General features: G+C 42.2%; 1 protein-coding gene across 1 annotated transcript in view; it reads right to left on the bottom strand.

Annotated features, from left to right (window-relative positions):
* Pi4k2a (phosphatidylinositol 4-kinase type 2 alpha) overlaps positions 1-16,777 on the bottom strand; it is a 32,128-nt gene that overhangs the window by 4,232 nt on the left and 11,119 nt on the right. The window contains exons 3-8 of the mRNA XM_005352295.2: positions 13,498-13,629; positions 12,969-13,122; positions 6,456-6,517; positions 4,526-4,625; positions 3,506-3,639; positions 3,017-3,076 (exon numbers count right to left, since the gene is read on the bottom strand). Coding sequence (XP_005352352.1) covers positions 3,017-3,076; positions 3,506-3,639; positions 4,526-4,625; positions 6,456-6,517; positions 12,969-13,122; positions 13,498-13,629 — 642 coding nt within the window. The remainder of the gene's footprint in view (positions 1-3,016; positions 3,077-3,505; positions 3,640-4,525; positions 4,626-6,455; positions 6,518-12,968; positions 13,123-13,497; positions 13,630-16,777) is intronic.

Raw genomic sequence — 16,777 nt, 5'->3', positions numbered from 1 at the left:
AAGCAGTCAGTGCTCTCAACTGCCAACCCTTTCTACCCCCTCTGCTAACAGTTTTAAAATGCAAAGGCTGTTCTAAAAACATTAAGAACATAAGGTAGAAGATAACTTTTCACCTGCCATTCTCCCCTACCTTTTGTTATCCTACTAGATGATAACCAGACAGGGTGTAATGGGAAGGCTGCTACAGTGTTGGCAAGGGCTGGAGAAGATGATATGATATGGATGAGGTGCCACCTATATTATCCTAAGAAGCAAGCCAGTTCCATTATGTTGAGGCCTCTAATACCAGAGTCTACAATGTAGCTTTCAGGTTTCCAAAAATTACAGCAGTCTAGCTAGACCCTTGCTTTACTTGAGAAAGACAGGATATTGGTATTCAAACAAATTAATAAAATGGCAACTCTTAAAAACTTCTTGACTACCCACGTGAGCAAATGAGCCAGCCCTGAAGGCATGAGAGCTTAACACACAAGCCTCCTACAGCAATAAGGAGAGAGGGCCTGTACCTCAACTGGGCCAAAGAGCAGAGTGAGCGTGGGTGGCCCAGATCTGAGGACCCCAGAGCGGGAGACCTGGCTCCACTCCTTGCTGCAGGCTGCACTGAGTGAGCTAGATGATGGAGAGCTCACCCAGCGAGTGACAATGAGGGAGAGCTGGCAGGCTAACCAACCCAGCTACTGTCCAGGCCCAGAACCAAGGCTAGGAGTTAGACCACTCCAACATCTACCTCATCTATGAACTGTTGGAGCTCGTGAAGGGTACAAACCTATAGATCCAAAACTGCAGCATCTCCATGACACACAGAACAATAACAGGATATCCAAGAGGAGCCCCAGTGAGAGCCCATTATCAGTGGCATAGCAGAAGTCAGAGACATTGAGACAGACCAATGACTCATGGCAAGGAACACTTGCAAGTAAAGATGAATGGTGAAGAGTCCAAGAATAAGAATATAGAAATGTAGACTCCAGAAATAAAGTATAAAGTTGTGAGCCTAGGAGAATGAGAGCAGGCTGTCAGCAGCTTTCTCAGCAGCTTAAGGATTAACTATTAACAGTGGCTTATTTTACTTTACAACCCATAGCTCTGTCTGAAAGGCTAAAGCAGCCCTCTCTCTACAAATTTAGAGGATCAGCTTTTAGATACTCCACCTCCCTACCCCCGCCACTCATGACTGGCAATTGATATGTGCTGAATTAACTTTTAAATGATAGGATGCACCTGACTTGTTGGTTGTGCATTTTCCCATACCCTTCCCTGCTACACAAAACTGGCAGTATGAGGGGAATAGAGCTTTGGTAAGCACCATCAGAAAGTGCCAAAAGAAGACAATGAGCTAAATACAAACAATAGTTTAACTTAAAAAAAAAAACCTGTTAATGGAAATTGTAAAAAAGGCAATTTGTATCTGTTTTACCTCGAGATTGTAAAAAATTCTTTTGTTCATGCCTAATACTTGCTTCTTGTTATAAAAAGGGGAATTCAAGAAACAGCTCATTGCCACAGCATTACAAGTCCATATCTGGCAGTAGTCTCAGCTAGCTGATAAGCTTTTTGTGCCCCATGGAGACTTATTTTTTAAATTTTTTTCCAGGAATAAAGTTTGTTTCTGGTTTAACAGACTTTGGGGGTCTGTCCCCAATCTTTGCATGACCCCTGTGAATCTAACAAATGGACTACAGGGTAAACTGTGTTACTTACTCAGTGGGCCACACTACAATTTCTACAGAACTTTTCTCTCTCTTTCTCATTTGTTGTTTGTTTTTGGTTTTTCTTTAAAATTTTATTTTGGGGAGGTTGCAAGGGCAGAGGGTGAGTGCGAGGGGACAGGGAGACAAGTGGGATCAGAATGCATAATGTAAAATCCACAAAGAATCAATAGAAGTTTAAAGTCTTGATTATCCCATTTCGAAGGAAAATGTGCTCAGCAAACTCAAAGGTGCTTCCTTTGAGAGTCTTTAGCTAAATGGCATGAGGAAGTAAATATATACTATGGTGGAAAGACTGCTATATGCTTTGAAGACTAAAATTAGTAAGATAATTAAACCAAAAGCCTGCAATCCTAGCACGTGGGAAATGGAGGCAGGAGGGTCAATTGTTCATGGTCACTGTTGCCTACGTGGTAACTTTAGGACCAGTCTGGGCTATACAACAACCTATCTCAAAGAAGAAAAAGATTCAGAAGCTGACTTTTCTATTTACAAAGTTATAATTAGTTATTACGTGTTGAGTACTTTTACGCATCAGGCCTTACTCCAACTATTTCAAATAATGTGTCTAATTATATATATATATAAACCCCGTGAAGCAAGTATGTGAAACAAAGAAAAATGAAGGGACAAAGAGGTTTGGATCTCATAGGTAGTAAATGGGAACGCCAGGCTTCACTGCTGAGCTGTCTTTAAGCCACACTCATGACAAATCTCCCACAGTTTTGTTTTTGAGATAGGGTCTGACTCAAATTCACAGGGATCCTCCTGAGTGCTGGAACTAAGGATGTGCACCACCATGTTCAGGCCTACAGAGTTTTGACAATGCTGAGTTTCTGTAGTTCCCTCTGAAGGTGAAGTAGACAGGGAGAATAATACAGCTTGTAACTCAAAGAACAAATTTATAACCATATCGAGTACCAGCATGTTCACCATGTGCCATGCAATGTTTCTTCTTAATGCTTACCATGAATTCTCTCATGCACAAGTCCACAAGAGAGGAAGGTACAGTTACTACCCTATTTTATAAACAAGGAAATTCAGATCCTGCTTGCATCACAGAACCTGTAACTGGTGGGGTGACCTGGCTCAGAGTCCAGTTCTCAGTCACTGAGGCTGCATTACATTTATCAATAATGCACCCAGCAACTAGTATAGGGCTAAACCTTCAGCGAGTGTGTCAGCAAACAGTGGTTGGTACCAACACTATGGAAGAGGGAGGAGATTGCAGAGATTACCTTTTCTCTCCTGTAGTTTAGGGCAGAGCCACAAATATATATGGCACACATTTGATGTCCCAGGCTTACCTGGCCCCTCATGACAGCGATCTGCTTATGGAACTGGCCCCTGTCGAAACCAGGATCTTTCTGTAGGAGAAAGGCAGAGGAGGATGATGGAACGAACCCATGTGAATGCCTCTTAGGAACCCACTTTTCCTCCCACTTAAGTTTCTAACAGTAGTTTATTAAGTACACTGCAAGGAACCAGTGGGTTAGGAAGTAACTAGAGTATTTCCTGCCACAGAGAACCCTGAACTGCCCCCCCTTCAGTGCTACACCACATAGAATCTAAGTGGAGATGGAACCCAGGGCTTTTTGTATGCTAAGTAAGCACTCTACAAACAGAGTTACATCATCCTAGCAATGCAGCTACCAGGTCTTTCAATCCTTCCAAACCAGCTCCAGTTGGTTCATAGTAACCCTGCTCACGTGTTGTCTAACTCAAGTTAGACAAGTGTGAAACAATAGCCTTCACTGCTGGTTCAGAACTAATTATAAACGCCAGAAGGGGCTGACCTTGAAGAGTTCATATAGGTCCTCTTCCAAGTCCTTGACGAAGTTAGGGTCTGAAATCTTTGGAAGAATCAAATCTTTTATCTCCTGAGAGAATGGGACCTTCGCTTGGGGCAACCAGGCCCAGTAAAAAGGATCTGAAAAGAGAACATACTCAAAGCAAAGCCGGAATGTCTGCCCTGGGTGTTCTATCAGGGTCTGTCAAAGAGAAAACTATTCTTCCCTGATACAGAACAGAAAACCAACAAAATCCCTCTCCAAGTGCTGCTGACCCTAAGACTAGTAAACACAGGACTCAAAAGTCACACCCAGAGTAGCCCAATCCCAGAGCTCTTTTCCAGGTGATGCGTGATTTCCCACAAAGCATCTACTTGCTGGACTTTCAGATGACTCTGAAAACAAAGGCTGGTACTACAAAGAGGGCTGGTGACTCCCTACTGGCATTTCTTTTCCTTTTCACAGATTTTCAATTAGAAAGGGGTATGGAGTACAACTAAGAAAGACAGGACACTGACAGCAATTTATCTGCAGAGACCCAAATGAAATAACTTATGAAAAGATGAGTTTAAAATTGCAAAACCGGCCAGGCAGTGGTGGCGCACACCTTTAGTCCCACACTAGGGAAGCAGAAGCAGGTGGATCTCTGTGAGTTTGAGGCCATCCAGAGCTGTTACACAAGGAAACCCTGTCTCCAAAAACAACAACAACAACAACAAAAAGAATGCAAAGCAGAAATGAGAAAACTCATTTATATTGACTTATTTATTATTTACTTTGCAGAATTGGGATGGAAAACAAGGGCTTTGCACATGCTACACACCCAGCCCATATGCTTCTACTCTCTCATTACCCATATACCTTCACTGGAAATAAATGGTAAAAATTCTAATAGTTTATACGATGGAAGTTACCATTGTTGCTGGCCATGTGTAAAAAGGCTTGAGACTACAGTATTTCATTAATTCTTAGGTCAATCCTACTACAGCAATGAACCAGAGCACAGTCCATAGCTCTTAAACTTACATGCCCTCCAGGAGTCAGGATGCTTCAGTGGGAAAGCTAGCCCATTATCTATGGCAGCCACCTTGATAACAGGCTCCTTCACCACCACCCAATCTGTGTCCTGCAGAACAAAGAGAGATTTGCTCAGGCCCTTTAAAATAGCAGCAAAAGACAGGCAGTAATGGCACACGCCTTTAATAATCCCAGCACTCTGGAGGCAGAAGCAAGAGGATCTCTGTGAATTCTGGTCTACACCCTGGTCCAGGACAGCCAGGGCTATACAGAGAAACCCTGCCTCAAAAAAATCAAATAAAACAGTTCATCTCAGCCTCTCCTTCAGCTTACTTAGATCTAACCTCTACCAGTTTTCATACAGTTTTCCGGACGTGGCATCTGCGTCATTTACAGTCTGCTCAAAGTTCTTAGAGCCCGGAGGCAGAGGTCTTACTGTGTTGCTCAGGTTGGTCTCTGTCTCCTGAGTGCTGGTGTTACAGGTGTGCACCATACACTGCTAGAGGCCTCCCTGACTCATCATGGGCCATGTACATTTATTTACCCAGAACTTGCCTGAGTCCTAAGGAGAAAAATGACAAAAAAACAAAGAGAGTTGTAAATCATTCTGAGGTAAAACAGTGAGAAACTGGATAACAGAAGGAAAGAAAAATCTGTACCAGCCAGCCAAAGTCCTTTAAATGTGGACCTAGTTCAGCTATGACTTCACTGGTAAAGATGATAAATACCCATTTTCCAGAGAAAACAGAATCAAGATGACAGGTGGCTGGCTTCTACATAAGGTAGACAGGCCTCAGGGATACATAAAAATGAAAAGGTCAGAATGAGTGGTAGTGGTGCACACCTTTAATCCCAGCATTCCATTCAGGAGGTAGAAGCAGGCAGAGTTCAAGGCCAGCCTGGTCTACAGAGCAAGCTTGAAAACAGCCAGGGCTACAGGGAAAAACTCTGCCTCAAGTAAATAAACAAACAAGAAAAAGAAAACAAAAGGACAGGTACTGAGCAGAGACTGAGCAGACTCTGCGGCTGCACCAGGGACCCTCGGTGCCGTGACTTCTCCAGTGCTGTCACAGAAGCAGGAGTTGCAGCTCCAGGATCCCTGCCTCAGAACTTCCTGGTATTGAGGCTGAAGAAACAGTGCAGAAGTTAAGTGCACTGGCTGCTTTCCTAGAGGACATAGGTTTGATTCCCAGTACCCACGTGGTGGCACACAGCCATCTGTAGATCAGATGCACTTTTCTGGCCTCTGTAAGCACCAGGCACACATTAGGTACACGGTCATACATGTAAGTAAAACACTCATCCACATGAAATGAACCTTAAAAGGGGAAAAAAAAACTTAAAGGAAAAAAGGCACTGACGCAGCTTTTTCTAGACTTATGTACCCCATGGCTTAAAAGGGTAGAAACCACTGGGTTGGACAATATTAAACAGGCTCATTTAATGCAATATTTTTCAGCAGGGTGAAGCTCCAAGAATAGAGTATACAGTGTGCTCCAGTCACTCCTCTTCCTGATGCCATTCCAATTAATATCACTTAGGAGGATGCTCAGTGTGCTTAAAACACACTAAAGAAACCACACCAAGTATTAACTTAAACCTATGTTTCTCTGACTCTTGTGAACTTTTTTTTTTTTGAGGCAGCGTTTCTCCATAGCTTTTTTTTTGTTTTGTTTTTTGTTTTTTTTTTGTTTTTTTTGTTTTTTTGGTTTTTCGAGACAGGGTTTCTCTGTGGCTTTGGAGCCTGTCCTGGAACTAGCTCTGTAGACCAGGCTGGTCTCGAACTCACAGAGATCCGCCTGCCTCTGCCTCCCGAGTGCTGGGATTAAAGGCATGTGCCACCACCGCCCGGCTCTTGAGAACTTTTGTGACCTAAATTTCTATTGTTGAATGATTACTCCTCTCCACCCTCCTCTTTGAGATACAGACTAACTCTTACCCGAGAGCTAGAACTATCCATTGGATAGTCATATTTAATCAGCCAGTTGTCGTTGCCTCGGTCTGTAAACAGAAACATAAAATAAGTATGAATAATGTATCTAATTTGAGAAAGGATAGATTAAGCATTTGGGATACTTGGTCCACCTCCAACTAAGATCAACTACAAGGTGGATAAAATATTTAAAAATCCCTGGAAGGCATTAGTAATTTTTAATAAGATTAAAAAATTGAGTCAAAATCCCAGTACTCTGGAGGCAAAGGCGGGAGGATCTTAAATTCAAGACCAGTCTATCTTATTTACCACAAGACTGCCTTAGAAGGAAGGAAGAGAAGGAAGGAAGGAGGGAAAAAAAGAATCTAAGAGCTGGGACCAGGAGAAAGAGACACAGGGAGGACCTAGCCCTTGTGGCTTTTTTCTCCTACTGTAGCTGCCGATTCGGGAAGAGGTGGCTAGAAGGCTGGGAAGGGGGACAGTGTGCTCACTCTTAAAAGAGAAAACTTGCAGACCATCTTGGAAGCAAGCCAGCTCCAACATCTGAGGCTCAAGTGACCTAGGCTGCTAGTGACTTAGGCGCTGGCCCTGAATCGCCGTTATACCCCAGACAGATTTTACATCATCACCCAAAACTTTCCAATAGCTGTATAGTTTCTGATAGAAGATATCTGGCAACCAGACTAAAAACACACTAAAACAGAGAAAAAAACGACACAATAAAAACAGAAATGAGAACACTAGAACAACACAGAGCCGCCAAGCAAGGGTGATATCTTATATAGACTTTTTAATGTCCAAGTAAAATATTTAATATCTTCAAGAAGGTAAAAGGAACAGCTAGGAGTGGTAAGACACCAGTGACCTGAACTTCTGTCCACTAGGTTCTATCTTCTACCACCTATGGAAAGAGACAGTCCCACAAGTTGTATACAGACAGTATACAACAGAGAAAATCCAAGAGGCAGTCAAGTCACCAAAATAGCATCAATAATGTGGTGCTATGTGCTTCCTGATGCTGCTCTAAGAACATAATACTGCTTCTGTGACACTCCTGCCAAAATATGTTAAGTTAATCATGAGGACACACACCAAGCTGAACAGCGTTCTAAAACACACAAGCCAAAGAATCACTAGCCTTCCAAGTTGCATTCTTCCAAAAGGGTGATGCCATGCAGACTGAAACCGTGCTAGCCTGAAGGATGAATAAGAGAGAACAACTAGAAATAACTAGTGCAACAGAAGTCTTGTGTATGGCCCACCACGGGCCTCCAACTGGATACACAGCCAAGGATTTCCCCTCACCTCTACCTTCTCAGTGCTGAAAATACAGTCCTTTGCTACATAGCGAAGATCCAGAACTTTATTTCACAGTGAAGACATAAAGAAACCAAATGAATTCAGTGTACAGATCAGATAATAGCACTCCTAAATGTGTACAACTGTACTACTGTTATATAAAAGAATATTCTTGCATTTAGGAAATACTTAGGAATAAAGAGGCAACATATCTTTAACTTAAGATGGTTGAAGAAAAAAAATATATATGGGGTATGGTACCGGTGGGCAGCAGCAAGGCAGCTCAGCAGGTAAGGGTGCCTGCCACCTAAAGTCAACTCCAGTACCCACAATCTAGAAAGTGAGAACCAACTCCTGAAACTGTTCTCTAACCTCCACATATGTGCCATGGTACATGACTCCCCCAATCCCAGAAATAAATTAATGTAATAAAAACTGTTCATGACCATTAAGGAAAACTCTCATATGGGGACAGAGATTAGTAGAGCAGACACCCTGCTACTGACCTATAAACTGTGCTCCAACCCCACAGGAATCCCAGCACTTGGGATTCAGAGGCAGTCAAATCTCTATGAGTCTGAGACCACCTTGGTCTATACAGCAAGCTCTAGACCAGCAAAGGCTACATGGAGAGACCACTGAGTCTCAAAAAGTTTGGTTTTCAGGGGTTTTTTTGTTTGTTGGTTGGTTGGTTTGTTTGTTTTCCAAGATGAGGTTTCTTTCTCTGTAGTCCTGGCTGTTTTGGAACTTGCCCTGGAACTTGCAGCCTATCTCTGTTGGGATTAAAGACATGTGCCATCACGCCCAGCTTTAAAAAAAATTTTTTTTAAACTTTGTTTCAAAATCAGGAAAGGGAGGTCAGAGGACAACTTGCAGGAGTCAATTCTTATATTTAACACATAGGTCCTGGGAACAAACTTGGGCTATCATAGCAGCAAATGTCTTTACCCACTGAGTCATCTTGCTGGCCCAGGAATTACTTTATTTTTTTGAGACAGCATCCTACCTCACCCATGCTAGTCTTGAACTTGCAATCTTCCTCCTTCAGCCTTCCAAGTGCTAGGATTGGAGGCTGTACCACTATACCCAGCACCACAGCAATTTTTAAATTTTATTCTTATAAGACTTCAGTTGACCTAAAATTATGACAAAATAAAGTTTATTAAAAATTCAAACCTGGGGGGCTGGAGAGATGGCTCAGAGGTTAAGAGCACTGGCTACACTTCAAGAGGTCCTGAGTTCAATTCCCAGCAACCATATGGTGGCTCACAGCCATCTGTAATGAGATCTGGTGCCCTCTTCTGGCACGCATAGAGGCAGAAGTTGTATATATAATAAAGAAATACAAAAAAAAAAAAAATTCAAACCTGAGCCAGGCAGTGGTGGCGCATGCTTTTAAACCCAGCACTCAAGAGGCAGAGGCAGGCGGATCTCTGGGAGTTCGAGGCCAGCCTGGTCCACAAGAGCTAGTTCCAGGACAGGTTCCAAAGCTACAGAGAAACCCTGTCTTGAAAAACAAAAACAAAAAAATAAAAACTTCAGTCTGGAGAGATGGCTCAGTGGTTAAGAGCATTGCCTGCTCTTCCAAAGGTCCTAAGTTTAATTCCCAGCAACCACATGGTGGCTCACAACCATCTGTAATGAGGTCTGGTGCCCTCTTCTGGCCTGCACACACACACACAGACAGAATATTGTATACATAATAAATAAACAAACAAACAAACAAACAAACATACATTTAAAAAATAAATAAAAAAAAATAAAAAATTCAAACCTGAGCCTGGTGGTAGTAGCAGACAACTTTAACCGCAGTGGAAGTAGGCCACTGTGAATTCAAGGCCACACAGAGAAACTTCACCCAGGAAAAATAAAGAAACAAAAAAACCTTAAACCTGAATTTTACCAAGTCTTTAGACTGAGCATCAATCTGAAAGAAACATGAGGAACAGAGTAGACTCAATCTGTCAATATAAAGATTCTACCCAGCTGCTTCAACAGATTAAAAACGGGAGGTTGGTGAGACTTTTTCATAATTAAAGGTACTATGGGATGTATTAACCAAATGTAGCATGTGGACCTTATTTAGAACTGATGAACTTAGGTGAGGTAGAATGGTGCACACCTTTAGCCCCAGCACTCAGGAGGAAGAGGCAGGCAGATCTCTGAGTTTGAGGCTCGTGAGACCCTCTTTTTAAATGAAATAAAAACTACTTTTTCCATGAGACAATTTAGGTAATAAGACACTTAAATAGTGTTTTATAAGACACTGTCCAGCAATTTTATTTAAAACATCATAGCAAAAAAAAAATCATAGCATAATAACTATACAGAGACAAAGATCAGCCTATTACTTGTTTATTTATTTGATTTTCCAAATAGGGTTTCTATGTAGCCCTAACTGTCCTGGAACTCAGTCTGTAGAACAGGCTGGCCTTGAACTCAGAGATCTGTCTGTCCCTGCCTCCCAGATTCTGGGATTCAAGGCGTGTGCCACTATGCCCAGCCTATGCCTGGTTTTCTAATTTCAGCATTGCATACATTGTGTTCTGGCTTCCCTTTTCACTTTAATTATTCCTCAAAGGGATGGGAATCGCAGAGTCCAGTCCTGTCAGGCAAGGTCTAACAGATACATACACACACAGAACTCTCTCCTAACACTGCTTCTCACTGTACATAAGACATTTTCCAGCATGGTCAGATAGGAAGCCACAGACTGTTAGTACAGTCTGAAAAAATAGGTAACTATCGAAGTACAGTTCCTACTTAACCAAAAGGGTGTGTTCCAAGACTCCCAGCTGAAGCCAGGCTGCCAAACTGGGGAGACTGTCTTCCTCTCCCCGTCACATATACACTTTCACTTAACGGAAATACCTCACAGCTTTCTTCGGGCTGTCCCAATTGTCAGTGTTGTATTTAGGACCTACTATTCAGCAAAATGAGCGATTCTTATAGCAACAGCTGAGGGACTAGCTAAGATCACTAAAACTGACAGACAGGTCATTCTGCAGTGCAGATATACTGGACAAAGGGATGAGTCACATCCTGGGTGAGACAGCAAGAAACTTTAAGCTACTCAGAGTGGAATTTTTTTTTAGTTATATAAAACTTATGCATTATTTATTTCTGAACCTTCCCATTTAATACTTTCACGTTAGTTAACCACGGATAACAGAAACAACAAAATGCAAACTATGAATTAAAAAAAAAACTATAAAATAAATAACCAAGCAACAGCAAAGAGAAAACTGGAAAGCTGGGCACAGGAGCTCATCATGCATGCAATCTAGAAATGCAGAAATAGTGCAATGAGTTCTAAAGTAGCCTGAGCTACATAGTAAGTTCCAGAAGAGCCTGGGCTACAAGGTCTTTCCACACACACAAATGCCTGCTCTTGTCTCTCCAACCCCCGCCCCCTGACTCCCCACATGGCAAAAAAAGGAAAATAGAAAATTTGCAAAATTGCATAACCAATGAATGAAAGAAGAAATCACAATGGCAACTAAGAAAAGCTTAAGAGACAATGGAAACAAATATACACATTACCAAAATGTGCAGGGGAGATTGGAGAGATAGCTCAGCAGTTAAGAGCACTGCCTGCTCTTCCAGAGGTCCTTAGTTCAATTCCCAGCACCCACATGGTGGCTCACAACTATCTGTAATGAGATCTGGTGCCCTCTTGAGGAAGAAGACCTGGTCAGTTATCCTCATCAACTTAACCATGAAAAAAACCAATAAGGACAAGTTCAACAGAACTGCCATATACAAACTGTTCATGCATTCTTTAGCATTGCCAGGGCATAAGTTCCATTCATTTTCATTTCAAAATGTACAGAACATAACAGCACAGTGTTTAGTGATAGATTTATAGCTTTAATTGTTTACACTGCAAAATGAGAAAACTTACAAATCAACAGCTTCACCTTGTATCTTGCAGAAGTAGAAAGAAGAACAAAGTGAACCAAAAGCCACTAGATGGAAGGGTGTAACACTGGAGCAGAAGCACACTGAACAGAGGATCAACAAAAAACAGAGAAAGAATGACACCAAACGCTACTCTTTAAGACCGTCAGTTACCCGTGGTGGCACAGCCTTTAGGCACAGCACTCGGGTGCCAGATGCAGAGGATCTTGGTGAGATTGAGGCCGGCCACATAGAGACTTACAGGACAGCAGAGTCACATGGTAAAACACTGTCTCAAAAACCCAAAACACACAAACAAACATCAACAAAAGGGACAAACCATTAGCTAGATGAAATAAGACAAAAAAAAAAAAAGACTCAAATGAAAGCACAAATATTATCAACAATTCTATAAAAATAAAAAGAATTTAATACTAAAAACAGTTTTATGACCTAGATGATATGGAAAAAGTCCTAGACACACAAAACCTACCATGATTAAACCACAAAGAATCAGAAAATCTCCTAAGGAGATTGATTAGTAATCAAAAATTCCCTGCTACATATTGATTTGGTCAGGTCTAATGAATTCAAGTTCACCAGTATATTTAAGAGAAAAAAAATTCCAGGTGTCATGGCCCATCTAATCCCACCACTTGGCAACACAAAGGTAGGTGGATCTCTGTGAGTTCAAGGCCAGCCTGTTCTATACAGAGAGTCTGAGGACAGCCAAGGATTCACAGAAAAACTTTGTTTTATTTTTTTAAAATATTTATTTATTTATTTCTTATGTATACAATACTCTGTCTGTGTGTATGTCTGCGGGCCAGAAGAGGGCACCAGAACCCATTACAGATGGTTATGAGCCACCATGTGGTTGCTGGGAACTGAACTCAGGACCTTTGGAAGAGCAGGCAATGCTCTTAACCTCTGAGCCATCTCTCCAGCCCCCGAAAAACCTTGTTTAAAAAAAAAAATCCACAAAAAAGCAATGATCCAAGAATCTTTTTCTAAAGGTCATAAAAAGATAATGCTGCCTTATTCAATCTCTAAGAATGACTAGGAATCAAGAATGAATGTACTTTTCAGTGTTTTGGAAAAGCCAGGTAACTACCTCTAATAATCTGTAGTCTTTATATCTGGACAAAATTTAACCCAGAAAACTGGTCTGCCAGATCCTCTTTAAATAGGCATACCCATTCGAACACAGAAAATCACCATTCTCACAAGGTTCCTACAGACTCTGGTTCCGACAGACCTCCAGGCCCCTCAATCCTCAGGAGTCTGGCGCAAAGCATGGGAGCACCCCTGGCTGCTCACCAGTGTTGCGAATGATGTAGTCCAGCACCACCAACCGCTCAAACTGCAACAGTAGTTGTCGGTTGGTGTTCTCAGGGAGAGGCTCTGCTTCAAAACGTCGCAGCCAATAGTCTGCATCTTTGTAGCCTTCAACAAAGAGTTGGAATGACCCGACCTGCAATCCAATGGCAGGAACAAAATCATTTCTGTAGAGGACAAATTAAAGACCCCAGGAGAAAGCCAGAGACCCACAAAGGCCCTGTGGAGTTCACATCAAAGAAAAGGAATGGGAGAGATTCATCCACCCAAGTTGAAGAAGCCTATCCGAATGGTCTAGACTCTGGAGGAATAAAATGAGGACTGTTAGTTTCCATTCCCTGGAGAGCTACTTCCAACCCTGAGACCTCTGACAGAAGTGAGAAAGACAAGAGCCTCAGGGAAGGTCATTTACATGCCCAATTCAAGCCTATATATACCTGTTTCCCCCTCTTAAGTGATTATGCCACCACAGACCATCAACTTTGTTAAGTCACACAGGGACAATCTATACCTTTGGTGGTAGCCCGATGCGGTTAAACCGCTGCCCAACTTTTGGCACTTTTTCTAGTGCAAGCCGCTTGCCCCTGGACTTTACTCGGTCAATGGCACTGTAGTTGAAGGTTTCGCTGGCCAGGTATACTACCTACAACAAAAAGAGAAAAGTTATTTAGGCTAGAGTTAAGTTTAAGAAAGAAGACCACCGTGGTAGAGAACAGCTAGAGGATCAGTAATACAGTTCCTCTTCATGGGAAGAGAAAGCATTTCCCAGTTATGGTTCAGGGTAGTCAACATGGCTAATTTCGAATAATAGAATGTTGATAAAATGATGTATTTATCACTTCTGAGTCAAGCCTCCAGAACCTCCCATAGTTCTTTCAGTTCACATTTCCTTAATCTGTGAAGCTGTAAATGAAGGGCTCTGAGATGGCAGAGCCACACCATGTAACAATCTCACACCCCTCGTGATATGAATGACTTAGGCATGGGAATACATGTCTACTGTGATCTCAGCATTTAAGAGGCAAAGGAAGTTCCACATGAGGTTGAAGCAAAAATAGTCTACATGTCAGTTCCTGGCCAGAATGAGCTAGAGTGAGACCTGGTCTCAAATGGGGAAGGGGAGGAAAGGAAATGAAAGGGAAAAGAGAACGAGAAGGCGGGAGAGGAGGGGAAAGAAGGTGAGGGAGAAAAAGAGAGGAGGGGGGGAAGGCAACAAAGAAAAAAAAAGGGCTGGTGAGACAGCCCAGTGGGTAAGGGTTCTGAGTTTGGCCCGCAGAACATATAACTGTAGAGAAAGCATCAACTCCCACCAGCTGTCCCCTGATTTCCATGTGTGAGTCTTGGCATATGTGCTCCCTACTACATATTTAACAAATAAACATAGAAATAAAAGAGAGGAGTGTTTTCTTAAGCTATTTTTCTGCCAGACAGTGGTGCGCATGCCTTTAATCCCAGCACTTGGGAGGCAGAAGCAGGCAGATCTCTGTGAGTTAGAGGCCAGCATGGTCTAAAGAGTGAGTTCCAGGACAGACAGATATGGTTATTACACAGAGAAACCCTGTCTAGAAAAGAAAGAAAGAAAGAAAGAAAGAAAGGAAGGAAGGAAGGAAGGAAGGAAGGAAGGAAGGAAGGAAGGAAACGCTTTTTTTCCAGTTTCCACTTGGAAACCCCACTTGTTCTAGCTGCAAAGCATCTTTCCCTGCTATCAGGTTTATCTGCAACTGCTCTTCCCAGCATAGCACTCTTCCCTGTATGAGCAATGACACTCTCACTACTTGTTCCTCACAGGAACAAGAAGCAAAACAGCCGGTGAATGAGAACCACAACTTTACTATTTGAAGCACCTTCACAATGTGAGCTCTGTTTCCATAGTGACAGATACTCTAATCAACTGGATAGAATCCTGTCACAAGAATAGGGCAGGCAGCAAAAGGAAGAGATTCCTCTTATATTCTCCAGCAGTTGAATTTAAACTTGAAAAGTTGTCTCTTCTCAGCCTCCTGGAAGAGAAGTGTTGACACTGACTCCGGAGATCCTCAGAACTCACTAATATTCTCTAGTGAGGGAGCTGTAGGAGTATATAATTATTGAAACAGGTACAAAAACACTGCAAGACCCCTCATCAAACAAACTTACCTTTGCCACAGACAGACACCATTACAGAAAACTGTAACTGATCAAAATGCCGACATGTGAAACATAGTCTCAACTAATACACCTAGATACATTGCACCCAAGGCTCACAGGTCTTGTGGACAAGGGGGTGGAAATACTAAAAGAACCAGAAGAATAAGGAGCTTGCTGTTAGACTGTCTTCTAGAAATGTCAGAAGCTACAGCAGTGAAGTCTCACCAACATGGCTGCCTAAACATGAGCTGAACAAGACCACCACAGACAGTCATGCTAACATGGAAGGGGGGAAAGCAAATGAGGCCTCCACCATGGACAAAGAGCTCCTGGCAACTGGGAAATACTGAAAGCAATAGAAAATAGCCTTTCCCAGGGAAGAGCACAACAATTGGTTATCCAATACTAAATGAATAGCCCTGAAAACATTTATTAACATAACATCATACATACAGACTGAACATGTTTTATATACTTAGAAACACACACACATATACACACAAATAATTAAAGACAAAAAAGTCATGAATTTGAAAAAGAACAGAGGGTGGATAGGGAAGAGAAAATGATTATAATTCTCAAAAAACTAAAAATATTTTTAAAAACACATTATGCTAGGCACTAGGTTATGTGTTTTATATAGATTACCTTGTTTAATCTTGATAAGCACTCTATTAAATAATAACTATGCCTATGATGCTGAAAATACATTAAGGGATTCACTGCTTTGCCCATGGCTCACACAAACAAAAAGCTACCGAGGCCAGTGCCTTGACCTCAGCACTCAGGAAGCTGAGGTGGGAAGATCACAAGTTTAAGGCCAGCCTGGGCTACATAACAAGATTATCTCCAATAAGAGAAAAAGTTGCTGAGTAGAATTCAAACTCAAGCCTCCGACCCTTAGGCACTGCACCCTGGAAGCACCAGTAGAGCAAACCAGGAAACAGTTGTGGCTCTGTGCTATTTGCCTAGCAAAGAGAGGAAATTATAGAACACTGAGCAGGGAATATGGAAAGGGTTCCAGAGTCTAGGATGGTCTTGATCTAAGAGGATTTCAGGTGAGGGACCAGATTCTGAAGCAATAATGATCACACAAGATGTTCTTAAACTAGTATCAGTAAATTCCCTGAAGTCATATGAAATCAAGTATGCATCAAGCACTGTTTCAAAGAGGAAAGAGTTGGGAAAGGTCCCAACTCTTTATAAGAGTCTCAACTAACAACACACACAAGAGATGTGTCAATCCACACCATGAGAATTTGTCTAGAACTGGTTCTTTCCTTCTCCTTCCTCCTCTCCCCTCCACCCTCCCTTTTCCTGCCTTCCTTGTGGTGTTGTGATCTGAACCCTGGGCCTTGCATATGCTGAGTTAGGTGTTCTAGCACTGAGCTAACACACCCAGTCCAGGACCTCTATTCTGATATACTCAGATGAGCCCCAGGATTCTACAGCATGAAGGTGAGGGAGGGAAATTCCATGGTAGTACTCTGCAGGGAGTTGAGACAGACATTTCACTCTAACCCTAAGCCCAACCAAATTCTCTTCACCAAACCTTGCGTAAGGCAGGCATAGTGAAACACTCTACAGACTCGGGTACTTGGGAGGTGGATCACAAGAGGATACTATGCTTAGAACTCATTTGGACGACATGACAAGACCTTGTC

The sequence above is a fragment of the Microtus ochrogaster genome, chromosome 8 (genome assembly GCF_000317375.1).
Source record: "Microtus ochrogaster isolate Prairie Vole_2 chromosome 8, MicOch1.0, whole genome shotgun sequence".
Classification (NCBI taxonomy): Eukaryota; Metazoa; Chordata; class Mammalia; order Rodentia; family Cricetidae; genus Microtus; species Microtus ochrogaster.
This window is presented reverse-complemented; position numbering and strand designations above follow the sequence as displayed.